Source organism: Scyliorhinus canicula, chromosome 3, assembly GCF_902713615.1.
Source record: "Scyliorhinus canicula chromosome 3, sScyCan1.1, whole genome shotgun sequence".
Lineage (NCBI taxonomy): Eukaryota > Metazoa > Chordata > Chondrichthyes > Carcharhiniformes > Scyliorhinidae > Scyliorhinus > Scyliorhinus canicula.
Window position 1 is genome coordinate 123,547,092 of NC_052148.1, and position 18,275 is coordinate 123,565,366.

At 44.7% G+C, this 18,275-nt stretch overlaps 1 protein-coding gene across 19 annotated transcripts in view; it reads left to right on the forward strand.

The window, feature by feature from the left end:
- fryl (furry homolog, like) overlaps positions 1-18,275 on the forward strand; it is a 553,990-nt gene that overhangs the window by 345,999 nt on the left and 189,716 nt on the right. For all 19 annotated transcript variants that reach the window (XR_005459993.1, XM_038791218.1, XM_038791221.1 and 16 more), the window contains 4 exons: positions 10,147-10,254; positions 12,419-12,656; positions 12,761-12,946; positions 18,050-18,136. Coding sequence is in view for 18 of the 19 variants with exons in the window: in XM_038791218.1 (XP_038647146.1) it covers positions 10,147-10,254; positions 12,419-12,656; positions 12,761-12,946; positions 18,050-18,136 (619 nt within the window). In the remaining variant the exon portion in view is untranslated. The remainder of the gene's footprint in view (positions 1-10,146; positions 10,255-12,418; positions 12,657-12,760; positions 12,947-18,049; positions 18,137-18,275) is intronic.

Sequence of the window (18,275 nt, forward strand, 5' to 3'; positions counted from 1 at the left end):
TTTGTTAACTGAAAGTCCTGACATTGGTTGACTTTTGTTTCCAGTCTGATGCACAAGCTAAGAGACAATTTCATATCATAGAAAACTGTTCTTCCATCAACTTGTGCGGAATCAGGATGTTATATTGAATTTAGTTGCCTTCAAAGCCTCCACAGTCTGCCTCGCTTCAGCTGGGAAGCCTTCAATAATATGTGATACAGATTTATTCATGGCCAATGGAGTTAAGAATTCAATTTTTAATGCCCTTAACTGGGAGCTGTAAGACTGCTTTTTTTTAATGTTTGAAGAATTATAGAATAATTGGGTGTGTAAATTACACCTTGTTTTGGTTCAGTTGAATTTAAACTTGAGTTCAGAGTTCCTTCAAGAATATTTGTTTAAGTGTTCTTAATTTATAACCTACTGCAGTCCTAAGCTGTGGCAAGTTAGTGTGTTCAGTTTTGTACTACAAATGTGCTGTGAATGTATAATTAATTTGTTTTTTTTATAAAAACATTTGATTAAGGCATTTATAATTTTATAACAATAAATCGTACAAATACAAATATAAACATAGTGCAAAGCATCTCCCCATCTCTCACTAATCCTGCAATACCGTAAACGCAAAGTAGCCTAACCCCTCTCCTCCCCTCCGCCCTATTGCCTCTGCTGACAGTTTAGCTATCACCAAAGAAGTCGATAAACGCCACCTCCGGACGAACACTAACGTTGACCCTCCCAGGGCGAACTTAATTTTCTCAAGTTTGAGAAACCCAACCATGTTGCTAACCCAAACCTCTGATTTCGGGGGCTTCGAGTCACTCCACACTAACAGTATCCGTTTCCGGACTACCAAAGAGGCAAAGGCCAAAACGTCAGCCTCTCTAGCCCCCTGGATTCCCGGATCTTCCGACAGTCCAAAAATCGCCATCTCTGGACTTGGCGCCATCCTTGTTTTAAGTACTGTGGACATGACATCCGCAAATCCCTGCCAGGATCCTCTAAGCTTCGGGCATGCCCAAAACATATGAACATGGTTTGCTGGCCCTCCCGCACACCTCACACACTTGTCCTCTATCCCGGGCCACCGTCATATGTGCCCGGTGAACCACCTTGAATTGTATTAGGCTGAGCCTGGCACATGATGAGGACGTGTTGACTCTACTCAGAGCATCCTCCCACAGACCCGCCTCAACCTCCCCTCCCAGCTCATCTTCCCATTTACCCTTTAGCTCATCTATCATGTATAATCATTTCTAATCATGTATTACTGCAGTGGGAATTTACCACAATGATATAAAGGCTGAGGAAGTTCCGTTTTATAGAGATATGACAGAAGCTGGGATTGTTATCCTTACTGCAGAGAAGGTTAGGGAGATTTTCCTAAATGTTTTAAAAAATTAAGAGGGATTTGATAGAATAGATGGGGAGAAATTGTTTCCACTCGGTGGATGATCAGAGGATGTGGATTGAAGGTAATTGTCGGGGAGGTGAAGAAATCTGGTGGAGAAATGAAAAATGTTTAGGAAGCAAGTTATGATATGGAATGCATTTACTGAAAGAGTGGTAGAAGTGGATTCAATAATCACTTTCAGAAGGGAGGACGATTGTAGGCTGCATGTGTGAAGTTAAAGAGAAAATAAATGTAAATATTTCTGGTGTCACAATCCATTTAGGATCCGTACAGCGCAGAAGGAGGCCATTTGGCCCATCGAATCTGCACCAGCCCCGAAAGAGCTTCCAAGGCCAAATTCCCCCACCCCATCCCCACAACACCATCTAGGGTCAATTTAGCATGCAAATCCACCTAACTTGCACATCTTTGGACATTGGGAGGAAACCGGAGATCGATGCAGACACAGGGAGAACTTGTAAACTCCACAGAGACAGTAACCTGAGGTCGGAATTGAACACTGGTCCCTGGCACAGTGAGGCAGCAATGTTAACGAGTGTTAACATTTAAAGAGAAATCTTATCGGCCGGCAATTAACAGAATAACGGCGTAGGATTTTCTGCTTTTCAACAAAAAACACAAACATTATTGTATTTAAAAGAATTGAACAGTCTAAACACTGTAGGTTATAACAGTGTAGGTTAGAACTATGTATGTTATGCGCTCAGTTTTACTTCCCCTCAGCCTTTTTCTTATCAGGCACAACAGATGTTAGATTTCTTCATTTCCACAGAGAGTCGAGTCCAGTTGTTAAGTTTCAATGGCTTTATTCACCATCCAAAGGTGTGGCACAATTACACTTCTTCTGTTCCCAAGGCGAGAGAGAGAGCTATTTGTGCGCTTAATTTATATACCATTGACATCAGTGGTATTTCTTTATTGGTGCATTTAAATTTCATTACCAGGCCCTGATTGGTCTTCACTAGAACTGGACTGAGGATGTCCCTGATTGGTGGTCGGGAGTGCATCATTGGCAGCATGACGTCAGACGTCGGTGTCACGTGGGTCATGGGGCTGAAATTGGGCGGTGGCCATTTGTATCGGGAGCAGGAGGAGGGGGTGGGGGCAGCCACGCCATGGAGACATGCTACCCGGCTTCCCGACCGAGGATTGGGCGCCAGTAGAGGAGAAGGTCAGCCACTAACTGCATGCGGGTGCCGACGCTAACGGCGCAAGCTCCATCATCAGGCTTAAACATAGAAAATAGATGCAGGAGTAGGCCACTTAGCCCTTCGAGCCTGCACCACCATTTAATATCATCATGTTGTTCATGAAAATTTCAGTATCCCACTCCCGCTTTCTCTCATACCCATTGATCCCTTTAGCTGCAAGGGCCACGTCCAGCTCCCTCTTGAATATATCCAACAAACTGGCCCCAATAACTTTCTGTGGTAGAGAATTCCACAAGTTCATAACTTTCTGAGAGAGGAAGTTCTTCCTCATGGCTTACCCCTTATTCTTAGCCTGTGACCCTGAGTTCTGGACGTCCCCAACATCAGGAACATTCTTCCTGCATCACTTCTGTCCAGTTCAATCAGGATTTTATATGTTTCTATGAGAACCCCTATCAGTCTTCTAAACTCCAGTGAGTACAAGCCCAGTCGATCCAGTCTTTCTTCATATGTCAGTCCTCCCATCCTGGGAATTAGTCTGGTGAACCTTCATTGGACACCCTCAATAGCAAGAGTGTCCTTCCTCAAGCTAGGAGACCAAAACTGCACAGAATACCCAAGATGTGGCCTCACAAAGGCCCTGTATAGCTGCAGCAACACATCCCCACTCCTATCCTCAAATCCTCTTGCTATGAAGTCCAGCCTGCCATTAGATTTCCTCACTGCCTGCTGTACCTGCATGCCAGCCTTCAGTGACTTGTTGCCAATCAGCACCGGAGTCACCAATAATGTTGCTCTTTTTAATGAGTGGAATATTATCCCAATCGGCACCAATAATGTTGTCAAATTAACTAGATATGGCAGTTATTAATGATAATATTGCTTTTCAGAGTCACCAGGTATCAAATTATAATACCACAAGGCTTTACCGGATATCGATCAAAGACCAAACAACCAGTTAGTCAGTTCAATTTCAAAGATAGTTTATTTACACACAAGGATTACTTTGACATGCAACGTAAAACACTACAAGTTAAACTACACCTAACAACTACAATAACCTATGCTTAACTTCAGGGCAACATGCTCTGTGCAGATGAAGAAGGCCTTTGTTCGGATCTTGCGTGGCTGGATCGAAGAAGTGGCTTAGTTTCTGCTGGGCTCGTCTGTCTGGTACCGATCATTGGTCTTGAACTTGTCTTCTGGTCGTAATGCTGCACTTGGTTTTAGGCATAAGGGCAGGGCCAAGAGAGACTGAACACATGGCTGTGTCTCTTTTTGTCCCTCAGGGATTTCGCGCTCTTTAGGGTGGTCCTTAGCTTTGGACCCAATAATTCGACAGGCTTCGATCACTGCCTTTGATTTTTTTAACAAACACATTTTATTGAGGTATTTTAGGCATATAGAAAAAGTGACATTGTACAGTACAAAAACAAAAAGAAGTCAAGACACAAATTACAAATTAAACATAGTGCAAACCACCGCTCTGTTCACGCACGGACCTGCCTCAATATCCCCCTACTCTACTCTACCCTAGCCAACCCCCCCTCTGCTGACGCTTACTCCTCTGCGAAGAAGTCAATAAATGGCTGCCACCATCGGGTGAGCCCTAGTAGCGAACCTCTCAAGGCGAACTTGACTCTCTCTAGGCCAAGAAAGCTCGTCATGTCTGATAGCCATACCTCAGCCCTCGGGGGCTTTGAGTCCCTCCATGCTAGCAGCATTCGTCACCGGGCTACTAGGGAAGCAAAGGCCAGAACGTCAGCCTTCCTCTCTTCCTGGACTCCCGGGTCCTCTGAAACTCCAAAGATTGGCACCTCCGGGCTCATTACCACCCCAGTTTACAATACTCATCACGTGACATCTGCGAATCCCTGCCAATACCCCCCAAGTTTAGGGCACGACCAGAACATGGCCAATAAAGAGGCGGGTGCCTTGATGGCTGGGCGTGTCCTGAGAGGTCATTGACCTTGGCTGTTTGGGCTTTCTTAGCAAAGGGAGTGGCGCCGGTTAGTCTGCATCGGTATCGGTTACCTGAGTACAGTCCTTTTGTTCTGGGGAAATGGGCCATTAGAATGCAAACAAGCTGGGGGGTTTGATCGCGTCTAGCTATTTGGGTTGCAAATACACACACAAGCTCTGAATGTGTCTGAATCCTGGGTTGGCCATAATTCCCATGGTCCTTTGCAGATGGCCATCTGAGAAGGCTACAGGCTCTTCCACCATGACACCAGGTCTCGTTGAACTTCTTTTCTTAAACTGCCACCATTCAAATAATAATCTGCCTTCCTGTTTTTGCCACCAAAGTGGATAACCTCCCATTTACCCACATTACATTGCATTTGCCAAGTATTTGCCCACTCAGCCAGCTTGTCCAAGTCACCCTGCAGCCTCTTTGCATCCTCCTCACAGCACACGCTGCCATCCAGCTTAGTGTCATCTGCAAATTTGGAGATATTGCATGCAATTCCTTCGCCCAAATCATTAATGTATATTGTGAACTGCTGGGGTCCCAGCAATGAACCCTGCCCCACCCCACTCGTCACTGCCTGCCAGTCTGAAAAGGACCTATTTTATTCCCACTCTCTGCTTCCTGTCTGCCAACCAGTTCTCTATCCACATCAATACATTACCCCCAATACATTGAGCTTTAATTTTGCTCTCTAATCTCTTGTGTGGGACTGTCAAAAAGGTTATTTACTTCTGTATGGACCACCCAAAAATATGCCACAGTCCAAAGGTAGTTACTTTAATTCTTCTCTGTTCCAGATATTCTCAAAAGGTAAGATTGTCATTTACCATCTCTGTGGATACTTCTGGTTACCTTCTCAATACTTCCAAGCTAATCTGCAAAATCTCCAATACAATTATTCTGCCTCAAGACTCTGGGGACCACTTTAGATTTTTCCTTTAGCCTCAAGCCAGGTAATCTTTTCTGTTCCCTCTCAAAATCTAAACTGAGATTTCGCCTCACCTGCGTTCCATGTGATGAATGATGAATTTACAATTTTCTCTGCTTATATGTATCATCATAGAATTTACAGTGCAGAAGGAGGTCATTCGGCCCATCGGGTCTGTACTGGCCCTCAGAGCACCCCTACCCTCTCCCCACACCTCCACCCTGTCCCTGTAACCCCACCTAACCTTTTTTGGACACTTAAGGGCAATTTATCATGGCCACTTCACCTAACCTGCACATCTTTGGACTGTGGGTGGAAACCGAAGCTCCCGGTGGAAACCCATGCACACACTGGGAGAACGTGCAGTTTCCACACAGTGACCCAAGCCGGGAATCGAACCTGGGAGCCTGGAGCTGTGAAGCAACTGTGCTAACCACGGTGCTACCGTGCTGACCCACCTGACCTTTACTTTCGGACATCTCCTACTTTTGGCCATCTCCTATCAGTGAGCTGTATCGCACAAAATCTAGGTTTCTGCTAAAACTCTCAGCAATACCAGATAAATTAGCCCATCTCCATGAGGCTGTGGCATGTTTTGGGATTTTTTCAAACTGAACTTTAGGTTACTTATCGCTAATTTACTATTTTTTTTTAGGGAAATAAATTGATTTTGCAACCTTTCAGGGTTTACTGAATGCTTTAAAAATAATTTAGCTTTAATTCCCAAAATAGATACACTTCTCTGTACTGTCCTTATTGAACCGATTGCAGATATCATATCTCTACCAAAAGACTCCGAGATAGGCCATCTATTTGTCATGAATATTTAGTTTGTGGTTCATGTTAAAATTTTTAGGTAATGTTTAATGCTGGGAAGATTAAAGTTTAACTGTAGAAAATGGGATAATGCAACAAAAGCAGCTTTGATTCTATGAAAGGTTGGGGCCATGTTGACTTCAGGAGTTAACCACTAGAAAGGTAAGATCATAAAACAGCAGGTGGGCTTACTTATTTAGATGGAGAACTGCTTGCTGCAAAGGAGTCAAGAGATATATTTTGTTTTTGGAGTTGGAGTTAAATTAGTTTAAATGTGTTCTGTAAACCCTGAAAGGCTGCATCATCATGGAGCTGGTTTGAGCTTCAGAAGATTCTTCGGTTTCAACTTGTCTGTTTGCCCGGATAATGAGTGTTCAGCAGCAGGGGTAGAGTCTGCTGTTAGCAGGCACAAGGCAGTTAATGCTCAGAGATGTCCCAGAGAGCTAAAAAGAAAGGCAGCAGACGGTTTACTGGTTCCATTCTGGAGACAATTAGTGTTTAGGAGAGACTCTGGGAGGTATTTGCAGCTTGGTGCAGACAGGAGACTGGAGTTGGGAGAAATCCTGGGGCAATGCCAGCTTAATGAAACCAGCAGTTTGTGAAAGAGCTAGAATTATGCCAGTAATTAGAGAGTTGGAGTGCAGCTTTGTGAATTTTGTTAAATGCAGTCTCAGGAGAGAGATTGAGCCCTCGGGAGGGGAGGGAGGTGGGGGGGGAGGGGGGGGGGGGGCAGCGGATGATGAGTGGTCATTGAGGCAGTCTGAGACAAATGGCTTTTGAGGGGATTCTAAGGCTAGACCTTCAAAAGTGAGAGTTGAATTTACTCCGGAGGGAGGTAGAGTTTTAACAAGATATTGTGAATTAGAATCGTCACTGACATCTGGGTGGTTCCTGAGAAATCCATGGGATCTGTCGTGGTTGTACCTGCCATTTAAAGTGCAGTGTGGTGTGTTTGACTAAAATTTGTCTGTTAATTTACTTACTCCATGTTAATTCTGAATAACCTCCAGCGCACAGGATTCTCGCAATGTCTGAAAATCCGCTTGGGATATCACAACTGGATCATGGCACATATTGACAGGAATGTGAAATTGACCAGCTGGAAAACCTTTAAATACACCCCTAGGCTGACCTATGACAACTGCTTAGTTGCCTAAGTGAACGGTTTTACTTACAGGACTTACTCTGAATATATGCTTTTACTACTTTGAAGGTCGCTGCTGATATCTGCCATCCCCTGGAAGTAGAGCACTTTCCCAGTGGGCGTGCATTGTCTTTAATAGTCAAGGGCACCACAAGCTTGAATTTCTTTGTCTCCAGCTCCTTCCAGGGATCAGCTGGTGACATCTGCAGCACACGGATGCATCACCCTAGTGACTGATGCAATGTTTGCCAAGGCTGCCATTTTTGTACACTTTTCAACTAATAAAACCAATTGAAATAAGTTCCCCATTACTGCAATGATTGGACTCCCACAATTACAGGGAGTCATAGGTTGCACGCATGTGGTAATCATGGTGGCCTCAGACCAAACAGGAGTATTCATTAATCAAAAGGGATTCCACTCCATTAATGTTCACCTAATTTTTAGCCACCGGAAGATACTCGTGCATGTTTGTGCAAGATATCCAAGAAGCTACCAAGGTTGCTTCATTTACATCAGTCAAGTCTCCCAGAAATCTTCCAAACTTCTAGGAGACTTACCGGATGATTCTTTGGAGACTAAGGGATGCTTTCCGATGTGGCTGATGACACCTGTGAGGAACCCTACCACTGTGCAGAGGAAAGGTAAAACCACAAGGATATGAATGGCAAAGTGTGAAGTGATTCAATTTGGTTGGAAGAACATGGATAGACAACATAAAATAAAGGGTACAATTCTAAAAGGAGTGCAGGAGCAAAGAGACCTGGTTGTATTTGTACATACGTTTATTGAAGGTAGCAGGACATGTTGAGAGCATGGTTAATAAAGCACACAATATCCTAGGCTTTATTAATTATGTAATAATGGACAAGAGCGAGGAGACTATGTTAAACATGTTTAAAACACTGGTTCAGCTTAATCAAGAGTGGTGAGCTGTTCGACTTTCAGGTTTCTGACCAGTTACTGGTGTACCCCTGCACTGTAATCTGGTCCATAGGTTAAATGTCTGCCGAATAGGTCGAATGGCCTCTTCTATGTCACATGACACACTGATTAAAGTTAATTACTGCTGAGATCTTTGCTTGAGACAAATGTCTTCAAACACACCTGAGCGGGATTCTCTGATCCTGAGGCTAAGTGTTGAAGCCGTCGCATTTCCCGATGGCGTCAACACAGCCCCAGGATCAGCAATTCTGGCCCCTATAGGCGGTTCACGCCTCTCCAGCTGCTGATCCAGCCGTGGAATGATCACTGGGGCATGCACGCATGCGCAGTGCGTCTGGCGCCATCCCGCGCATACGGTGTCTCCCTTGTCCGCCCCGGCCCAACATGGCGCAGGAGTACAGGCGCTGGCGCGGAAGAAAGAGTCTGGGAGACAGAGACTGGCCCGCTGATCGGTGGGTCCCTATCACGGTGCGCCTCCCCGAGGTCGGATCCCCTCCAGGCCGCCCCCGGACCCTTCAACCCCGAGGTCCCGACGGCTGCGAGCAGGTTAGAATGGCGCCGGCGGGACTCGTTTTGTTTTACGGCCGCTCGCCCCATCCAGGGAGGGGTCACATAGAGCGGCCCCCGACCGGCGCCGCACTGACCACGCCAACCCCGATGGCGTCGATTCTCTGCTCTGCGGAGAAACGCATCCCAGCATCAGGCCGGCGTGGCGCGATTCGCGCAGCCAGCTGGCGATTCTCTGACCCGGCGTGGGGTCGGAGAATCCCGCCCACTATTTTTCACTTAAAGCTCACTATTTTAGATTTTAATTACATCACATTTGGATTAAGTATCAAGGATGACATAGTGGTTAGTACTGCTGCCTCACAGTGCCGGGTACTCGGGTTCAATTCCATTCTTGGGTTACTGTGTGGAGTTTGCACTTTCTCCCCTTTCCTGCGTGGGTTTCCTGCAGGTGCTCCGATTTCCTCCCACAGTCCAAAGATGTGCAGGTTAGGTGGGGTTATGGGGTAGGGAGATGGAGTGGAGTCTGGGTAAGGTGCTCTTTCAGAGGGGCTTTACAGACTCGATGGGCCGAATGCCTTCCTGCACTGTATGGATTCTATGGATTCTAAATCTACTTAGTAAAAATTAATCTGTCGATTTGACAGTCTATACAAGGAAAGGCTAAAGTGAAGCTTCTTTTCAGCTTGTTTAATAGGTGTTGTAATCATATCATCCCCTCTTTTAACGTGTTTGTTGGTGATGAGTGTTGTACTTATTCAAAATATTTCATTGTTTACATATTTAAGAGGTCATGTGGCAGTGCCCTTTCTCCAAACAGCCTTTTTTCCAACTCAACTACATACTTGCACCTTTTCATCACATCTCATTCTTCTCTTGAACCCATATATTATTTATCTGAAAATTATTTTGTTTTCTCCTTTGGAGCAAAACACTTCAACTCTCTTCTGGTAATTTCTAAGTAGTGGTCTGCTGATATTTGTGAACAATTTGCCAAGATGAATTTTGACAACTTCCTTCAGTCTTGAAAATAAACTATATCACCTCAACATATTTTCTTCCTTTCAAAGAAACACATTTCCTGACATAGCCTTAACATTCCCAATATTTTCTGATGATTGGAAATCTCTATTGTGCACCATGTAACCTGCCAAAGTCAGTAGAGACATTCTATGATTATCAGACGATATAGCACCAAGGTGAAAAAGAATCAAAAATAATTTCAGCTACTTACTCTGGTTTTAAGAGTTATTATGGTTAATCATTTCACAATGCTTTGTGTTTTAATAGGGGTGAAAGAAAGCCTAAGATAGACCTCTTCCGGACATGTGTGGCTGCTATTCCCAGGCTGATCCCAGATGGCATGAGTAGGGCAGAACTTGTTGAACTCTTGGCAAGGTGATGCATTCATTTCTCCAAAAATTAATGCTGGTTTTACATGTTGGATCATCACATTGTTGGCATATTCTAATACATGAAGCATTGAATTGCATAGAATTGAATATAGTACAGCAAATGAAACATAAAATACTTTCCTTAGATGAGCATGATGTCTGGCAGAAAAACACAAATCAATCAGTGAGACTTAAGAATGGAGCGAAACAAATCGCGCTCTTGTTCATTTGGTCAATCATATAATCCACTAAGTGAGTGTGCCTGGTTGACTTTGTAAAGTTGTTGTTAAAATTAAGAGAGCTGCAACTTCAGTTTCAAAAAAGGAAACCAATCGGAGTTAATAATAATAATAGTAATAATAATAATCGCTTATTGTCACAAGTGGACTTCAATTAAGTTACTGTGAAAAGCCCCTAGTCGCCACATTCCAGCGCCTGATCGGGGACGTTGGTACGGAATTGAACCCCCGCTGCTGGCCTCGTTCTGCATTACAAGTCAGCTATTTATCCCACTGTGCTAAACCAGCCCCATTGAGTTTGGAAAGTGGCAGCCAGCTTAAGACTTCGATGAAAGCTTAATGGCCTGAGACATTAACACAGTTTTTCTCTCTACAAATGCTACCTGACCCTCTGAGTATTTCCAACATTTTCTGTTTTTATTTAAGACATTGATGAGGGAAGGGCTGTAGATGTCATATACATGGACTTCAGTAAGGCGTTTGATAAAGTTTCCCATTGCAGGTTGATGGAATAAGTGAAGTCGTACGGGGTTCAGGGTGTTCTAGCTAGATGGATAAAGAACTGGCTGGGCAACAGGAGACAGAGAGTAGTGGTGGAAGGGAGTGTCTCAAAATGGAGAAAGGTGACTAGTGGTGTTCCACTAGTCTGCATAGGGGCTGGTTTAACTCACTGGGCTAAATCGTTGGCTTTTAAAGCAGACCAAGCAGGCCAACAGCACGGTTCGATTCCCGTACCAGCCTCCCCGGACAGGCGCCGGAATGTGGCGACTAGGGGCTTTTCACAGTAACTTCATTGAAGCCTACTCGTGACAATAAGCGATTTTCATTCGATTTTCATTTTCACAGGGGTCCGTGCTCGGACCACTATTGTTTGTGATATACATAAATGATCTGGACGAAGGTATAGGTGGTCTGATGAGCAAGTTTGCAGATGATACTAAGATTGGTGGAGTTGCAGATAGCGAGGAGGACTGTCAGAGAATACAGCAAAATATAGATAGATTGGAGAGTTGGGCAGAGAAATGGCAGATGGAGTTCAATCCAGGCAAACGCGAGGTGATGCGTTTTGGAAGATCCAATTCAAGAGCGGACTATACGGTCAATGGAAGAGTCCTGGGGAAAATTGATGTACAGAGAGATCTGGGAGTTCAGGTCCAATGTACCCTGAAGGTGGCAACGCAGGTCGATAGAGTGGTCAAGAAGGCATACAGCATGCTTGCCTTCATCGGACGGGGTATTGAGTACAAGAGTCAGCAGGTCGTGTTACAGTTGTGGGACTTTGATTAGGCCACATTTGGAATACTGCGTGCAGTTCTGGTCGTCACATTACCAGAAGGATGTGGATGCTTGAGAGGGTGCAGAGGAGGTTCACCAGGATGTTGCTTGATATGGAGGGTGCTAGCTATGAAGAAAGGTTGAGTAGAGTAGGATTGTTTTCGTTGGAAAAACGGAGGTTGAGGGGGGACCTGATTGAGGTCTACAAAATTATAGGAGGTATGGAAAGGGTGGCTAGCAACAAGCTTTTTCCAAGAGTGGGGGTGTCAATTACAAGGGGTCACGATTTCAAGGTGAGAGTGGGAAAGTTTAAGGGAGATGTGTGTTGGAAAGTTTTTTACGCAGAGGGTGGTGGGTGCCTGGAACGCTTTGCCAGAGGAGGTGGTAGAGGCGGGCACGATAGCATCATTTAAGATGCATCTGGACAGATATATGAACGGGCGGGGAACAGAGGGAAGTAGATCCTTGGAAAATAGGCAACAATAAAGGATCTGGATCGGCGCCGGCTGGGAGGGCTGAAAGGCCTGTTCCTGTGCTGTAATTTTCTTTGTTCTTTGTTGGCATTTAGTAACCTGCATATTTAAAATGCGGAAGATGAATATGTTACACACTCTTATTCATAGTAATTGTCATATATTTTCTTTCATTTTACAGACTCACAATTCACATGGATGAAGAGCTTCGAGGTCTGGCATTCACTACTCTACAGGCTTTAATGGTTGACTTTCCTGACTGGAGGGAGGATGTTCTGTCAGGGTTTGTGACATTCATTGTCCGAGAAGTGAATGATGTCCATCCAATGCTCCTAGATAACTCTGTCAAGATGTTAGTGCAATTAATAATCCATTGGAAACAAGCAGTTCAATCTCACATGAAAGGTCAAGATTTGCAGGTAAAGACAAAATGTGTATTCAATGTGCAATGAATACCTCATTGCAGTTCAACCCTAATTTGTTTGTGACTTAACACTTCTTCCTCGATAACTGTTATCCACAGCGTGCTGTTCCCAATGGAGCTGCCCAAACGCTTCCACTAGAACGGAGCCCTTATTCTTCTGTCTTCCATGCGGCGGAAGGTTTTGCCTTAGTGGTTCTCTGCAGCTGTCGGCCAGCCACCAGGAGACTTGCTGTCAACATTCTGAGAGAAATTAGAACTCTGTTCACAGCTTTGGGAGTTTCGAAGGTTAGTGCTACTGATAGGTTTCTGTTTATTATTAACAGTTGTGTGAAGCAGATTTGATGGGCTGAATGGCCTCCTTGTGCCGTATTATTTTGTGATAATATACAGCTCGTTATTAAACAGTTCAGAAGAAACGTTGGCCCTTATTTCTAATATCAGAGACCTATACTTTCTGATGTATTGACTTTTAACAAAGGATAGGTTTGACCAACATTTACAGCATAGATCATCCCTAAGAATTTTCTGTTTCATTGAGATCACCTCTCATTCATCTAAATTCTATTGAATATAGTCCTAATCTGCTTAATCTCTCCTCATCCCAGGAATCAGTCCAGTGAATCATTTAACTTCCTCGAAGAAAAGTATATGCTTCCTTTCAGTATGGTGGTCAAAACTTTACAGAGTACTCCGGTTGAAATTTCAGCAAAACCTCTTTGCTCTTATACTTCAATTCCTTTGTCGTAAATGGCAAACAACCATTTAAGTCAGCTATGGTTCAGTTTGCACCAGTCAGATAGTTAAGTCCCACTCAAGGGTTTAAGCATAGAAATTCTAGGCTGACATTCCAGTGGAATATTGAGGAAATGCTGGACTGTGTAAAAAATTTAGAGTGCATCATTCTTTTTTCCAATTAAGGGCAATTTAGCATGGCCAATTCACCTGCAATGCACATCTTTTTGGGTTGTGGGGTGAGACCCACGCAGACACTGGGAGAATGTCCCACTGTGCTGCCCAAGAGGTTTTGGCTTTCGATTAAACATCAAACCTAGTTCCCACCTGTCTTCCTCAGGTAGATGTAAAAGATTCCATTACTATTTCACAGAAGATGAGACGAGTTGTAAAAAATCTCTGATTTTCTTATTTCCTTCCAAGGTGGATAAGTTAACACTTCCCCACATTAGATTCCATCTTCGACACACTTAGTTAAGAAACGTATATCCCTTTGCAACCTTTTTGCATTTCCCATCCTGCTTACTTTCCCACCTAACGTCATTATTTGCACAAACCTGCATAGCTTGTGCTCAATCCTGTCATTTAAGACTGTGACATAAACTATAAGTAGCTGAGGCGCAAGTGCCAGATCATTTATCTCTTGCTAGTTTGCAGCCTATTATCCCAAACACTCCATATTTATTGCTGCTCGGTTTTCTGTCCATTAACCAATCCTTAAGCGATGTCCCCAATCCCATGAGCCCTAATTTTGTATAATCTCTTTTTGTGTGGCACCTAGCTTTTGAAAATCCAAAACCCCATGTTCGGGGCTGGTTTCTCCCCGCCCGCTGCCAGTAGCAGAGTTCCCAATATGGCAGAGAATCCAGCATCGGACAAAACACGGATCAAAATCCTGTTCCGATCCCACGTTGGCAGCAGCGTCAAGGTTAGTGACCCACGGCAGTGGGAGGTTGCGAATAGGTCAAATTGACCCATTTGCATTCTATTAACGGACTGGGAACAGATTCTCCAAGCCCGGGTGAATCTCTGGTCCTCTGATCCGGGATACATGTGGGCGAAAATTGGTGCAGGTAATTCCCAAGTGGCCCTGACGTGGTGGGCCAAGGGGGTAACTCTTCGGAGAGCCAGCTTCTTTCTGTGTTTCTCTCTCCCCCCCCCCCCCCCCCCCCCAAGAATGAAAATCCTGCCCACTGCCACTAAACCCTTCCATTGCCTTCCCGCACAAGTGATAACCCCACCAATTACACAAACCCCCACCAGAACACCCCCCCCGGCCTTTGAGAGACCCCTTCCAGTCAGCCCCCCATAAGAAAGACCCCTGCCTGGAATAGGAGCGAACCCTCCCTGGAAGCTGGACGGCAGGCTAGACAGAGACAGTGAAAGAATCACTGCTTTAAAGCTCACCGGTGCAATACACCTGTGCAGAGGAAGCAGCACCTGCAACCTCATCAGCTGGGTTTAAACCCCTTCAGATCTTTGATCTGCAAAGCTTTCGTTCATGTCTATGCAAATTTGATTTTACTAGGCTGTGATTGACAGCTTTAACACACCAGCTGTCTGAATTGTTTAATCTCATCTCCCTTCACGCTTGAGTGGATTTCAAGTAGTCAGTTGTGAAAGTATCCGCAATATTTAGAAACATCCAGCTATGATTGGCAGCTCTTGGACGACATAAAAGACAGTTAAGTGGTCAGAAAACACTCAAGTCCACTCGAGCGTAATGGGACTCTCTGTAATGAGGGAGTCCCTGGTGGGGGTGGGGAGGGTCACCCTGAGAACATAGAACATTGCAGCACAGTACAGGCTCTTCGGCCCTCGATGTTGCGCCGACCTGTGAAACCCCTCTAAAGCCCATCCACACTATTCCCTTATCATCCATATGTCTATCCAATGACCATTTGAATGCCCTTAATGTTGACGAATCCACTACTGTTGCAGGCAGGGCATTCCACGCCCTTACTACTCTCTGAGTAAAGAACCTGCCTCTGACATCTGTCCGATATCTATCTCCCCTCAATTTAAAGCTATGTCCCCCTCGTGCTAGACATCACCATCCGAGGAAAAAGGCTCTCACTGCCCACCCTATCTAATCCTCTGATCATCTTGTATGCCTCAATTAAGTCACCTCTTAACCTTCTTCTCTCTAACAAAAACAGCCTCAAGTCCCTCAGCCTTCCCTCATAAGATCTTCCCTCCATATTAGGCAACATCCTGGTAAATCTCCTCTGCACCCATTCCAATGCTTCCACATCCTTCCTATAATGCGGCAACCAGAATTGCACGCAATACTCCAAATGCGGCCGCACCAGAGTTTTGTACAGCTTCAACATAACGTCATGGCTCCGAAACTCAATCCCTCTACCTATAAAAACTAACACACCGTACGTCTTCTTAACAACCCTCTAAACCTGGGTGGCAACTTTCAGGAATCTGTGTACATGGACACCGAGATCTCTCTGCTCATCCACACTACCAAGAATCTTACCATTAGCCCAGTCTTCCTGTTATTCCTGCCAAAATCACCTCACACTTTTCTGCATTAAACTCCATTTGCCACCTCTCAGCCCAGCTCTGCAGCTTATCTATGTCCCTCTGTAACTTGTAACATCCTTCCGCACTGTCCACAACTCCACCGACTTCAGTGTCATCTGTAAATTTACTCACCCATCCTTCTACGCCCTTCTCCAGGTCATTTATAAAAATGACAAACAGCAGTGGCCCCAAAACAGATCCTTGTGGTACACCACTAGTAACTGGACTCCAGTCTGAACATTTCCCATCAACCACCACCCTTTGTCTTCTTCCAGCTAGCCAATTTTTGATCCAAACTGCTAAATCACCCTGAATCCCATGCCTCCGTATTTTCTGTAATAGCCTACCGTGGGGAACCTTATCAAATGCTTTACTGAAATCCATATACGCCACATCACCTGCTTTACCCTCATCCACCTGTTTGGTCACCTTCTCAAAGAACTCAATAAGGTTTGTGAGGCACGACCTACCTTTCACAAAACCGAGTTGACTATCTCTAATCAAATTATTCCTTTCCAGATGATTATACATCCTATCTCTTATAAACCTTTCCGGGACTTTGTCCACAACAGAAGTAAGGCTCACTGGTCTATAGTTACCGGGGTTGTCTCTACCCCCCTTCTTGAACAAGGGCACAACATTTGCTATCCTCCAGTCTTCTGGCACTATTCATGTGGACAAAGATGATTAAAGATCAAAGCCAAAGGCTCAGCAATCTCCTCCCTCGCTTCCCAGAGAATCCTAGGATACATCCCATCCGGCCCAGGGGACTTATCTATTTTCACACTTTCCAGAAATGCTAACACCTCCTTATGAACCTCGAGCCCTTGTACTGCAGGGTGCGGGAGGTGACCCAGAAGATCCCATGGTGGGGAGCGAGTGGGGGGGGGGGGGGTGGGGGGTAGCTGCCGGATCTCGCCTTCGGGCTGCCAGCTCAAAATGGCGACTCAATAGCGGGATTCACGAGGGAAATCCTCGCAATTCCCACCATGCGTACGTTTGCATGGCAAGGGTAGGGAATTGCCTCTGGATGTGCGCTCCAAACCCAAGCGCAAATCAATGGCAATTCATCTCCGGTGGAAGAGCATAGTCTCCCAAACGGAGAATCCTGCCCACAGTCGTCTTAGGCAGCCTCTTCAGGTTTGAGGATGACTTGCTTTCATTCGTTCAATGGCTTCCGAGATGGCTCCTAAGTCCAATGTGCAATCTGTTGACGCTGTCACACATGAAGTGATGCTTGAAAGGTCAGGTAGATGAGGCATTTGGAGGTTTGTGCATTATCTCCTATGCCTCTACGTCACCTCTCTGTGCTCCCAACAAAGTCCCTTTTTGGTGCCTTTTCCGAACTGAATAATTCCTTTGGGAGTCTGGTATCAGACATATGCACAACATGTCCTGCCCAGTGGAGCTGATTTTGAGTGATTGATGCCTCAGTGCTGAGTTTGAGATCTTAGGCCTCACACACGTTTGCATTGGAGGCGATGATGTATTACCTCATCTATGTTAGCATTCGTCAAGAGGAGGCTCTCAAGATACCAAAAATGGTCCACATTTTCCAGAATCCTTGCTTACCTTAATCGACAGGGGGTCGCAGCAAATTCAAGAAAAATACAAGAAAAATTAATGGAACAGCATCAACTGTTATTCTCGTGGTCTTTTTGAAGTCAAAAACATCTACCACGGATCCTATCTCAAAGAGGACTGGGGTTAAACAAGGTTGTGTCATTGCACCAACTCTCCTTTCATTACCTGAAATGTGTAGATAATTTACAGAACAGGCAGAAAACTGTTCAACTTACACCACTTTCAATCCAAAACCATAATCACTCCAATCTCAAACATTCAGCTTCAGTATCTGTTCGCTTACTCAGAAACTGAGCTCCAAGTCATGGTTGGCTCCTTCTCCAAACATACGATAATATAGGCCTTTTACTGAACAATTGGAAAACAAAGTCCAATTAATCTCTTGTGTATTTGTTAGAATTCCAACCTAAATTATTGGTGACATTCTTGCCGTTTCGCCTAGTAGACTGCATACTTGATGGTTTTGTGCTACTGTGGCCTAAATCCATTATTCAGCATATTATACGAGATCAGACAATAATTTTCCTTTTGTTTCAGGGAGACGAAGAGCTTGCAATTGATGTCATGGATCGATTAAGCCCTTCAATCTTGGAAAGCTTCATACACCTCACTGGAGCAGACCAGGTAGACTAGTGAGCGGGAATTGTTTGATAGATCACAGCCTTTTTGACAATTTTGACAATATTAATAAAAACGTGAACCTCATTTATATATGTTGAATTTATTACTCCCAACATTGGTCATGTCCCCAAATAGTGAATGC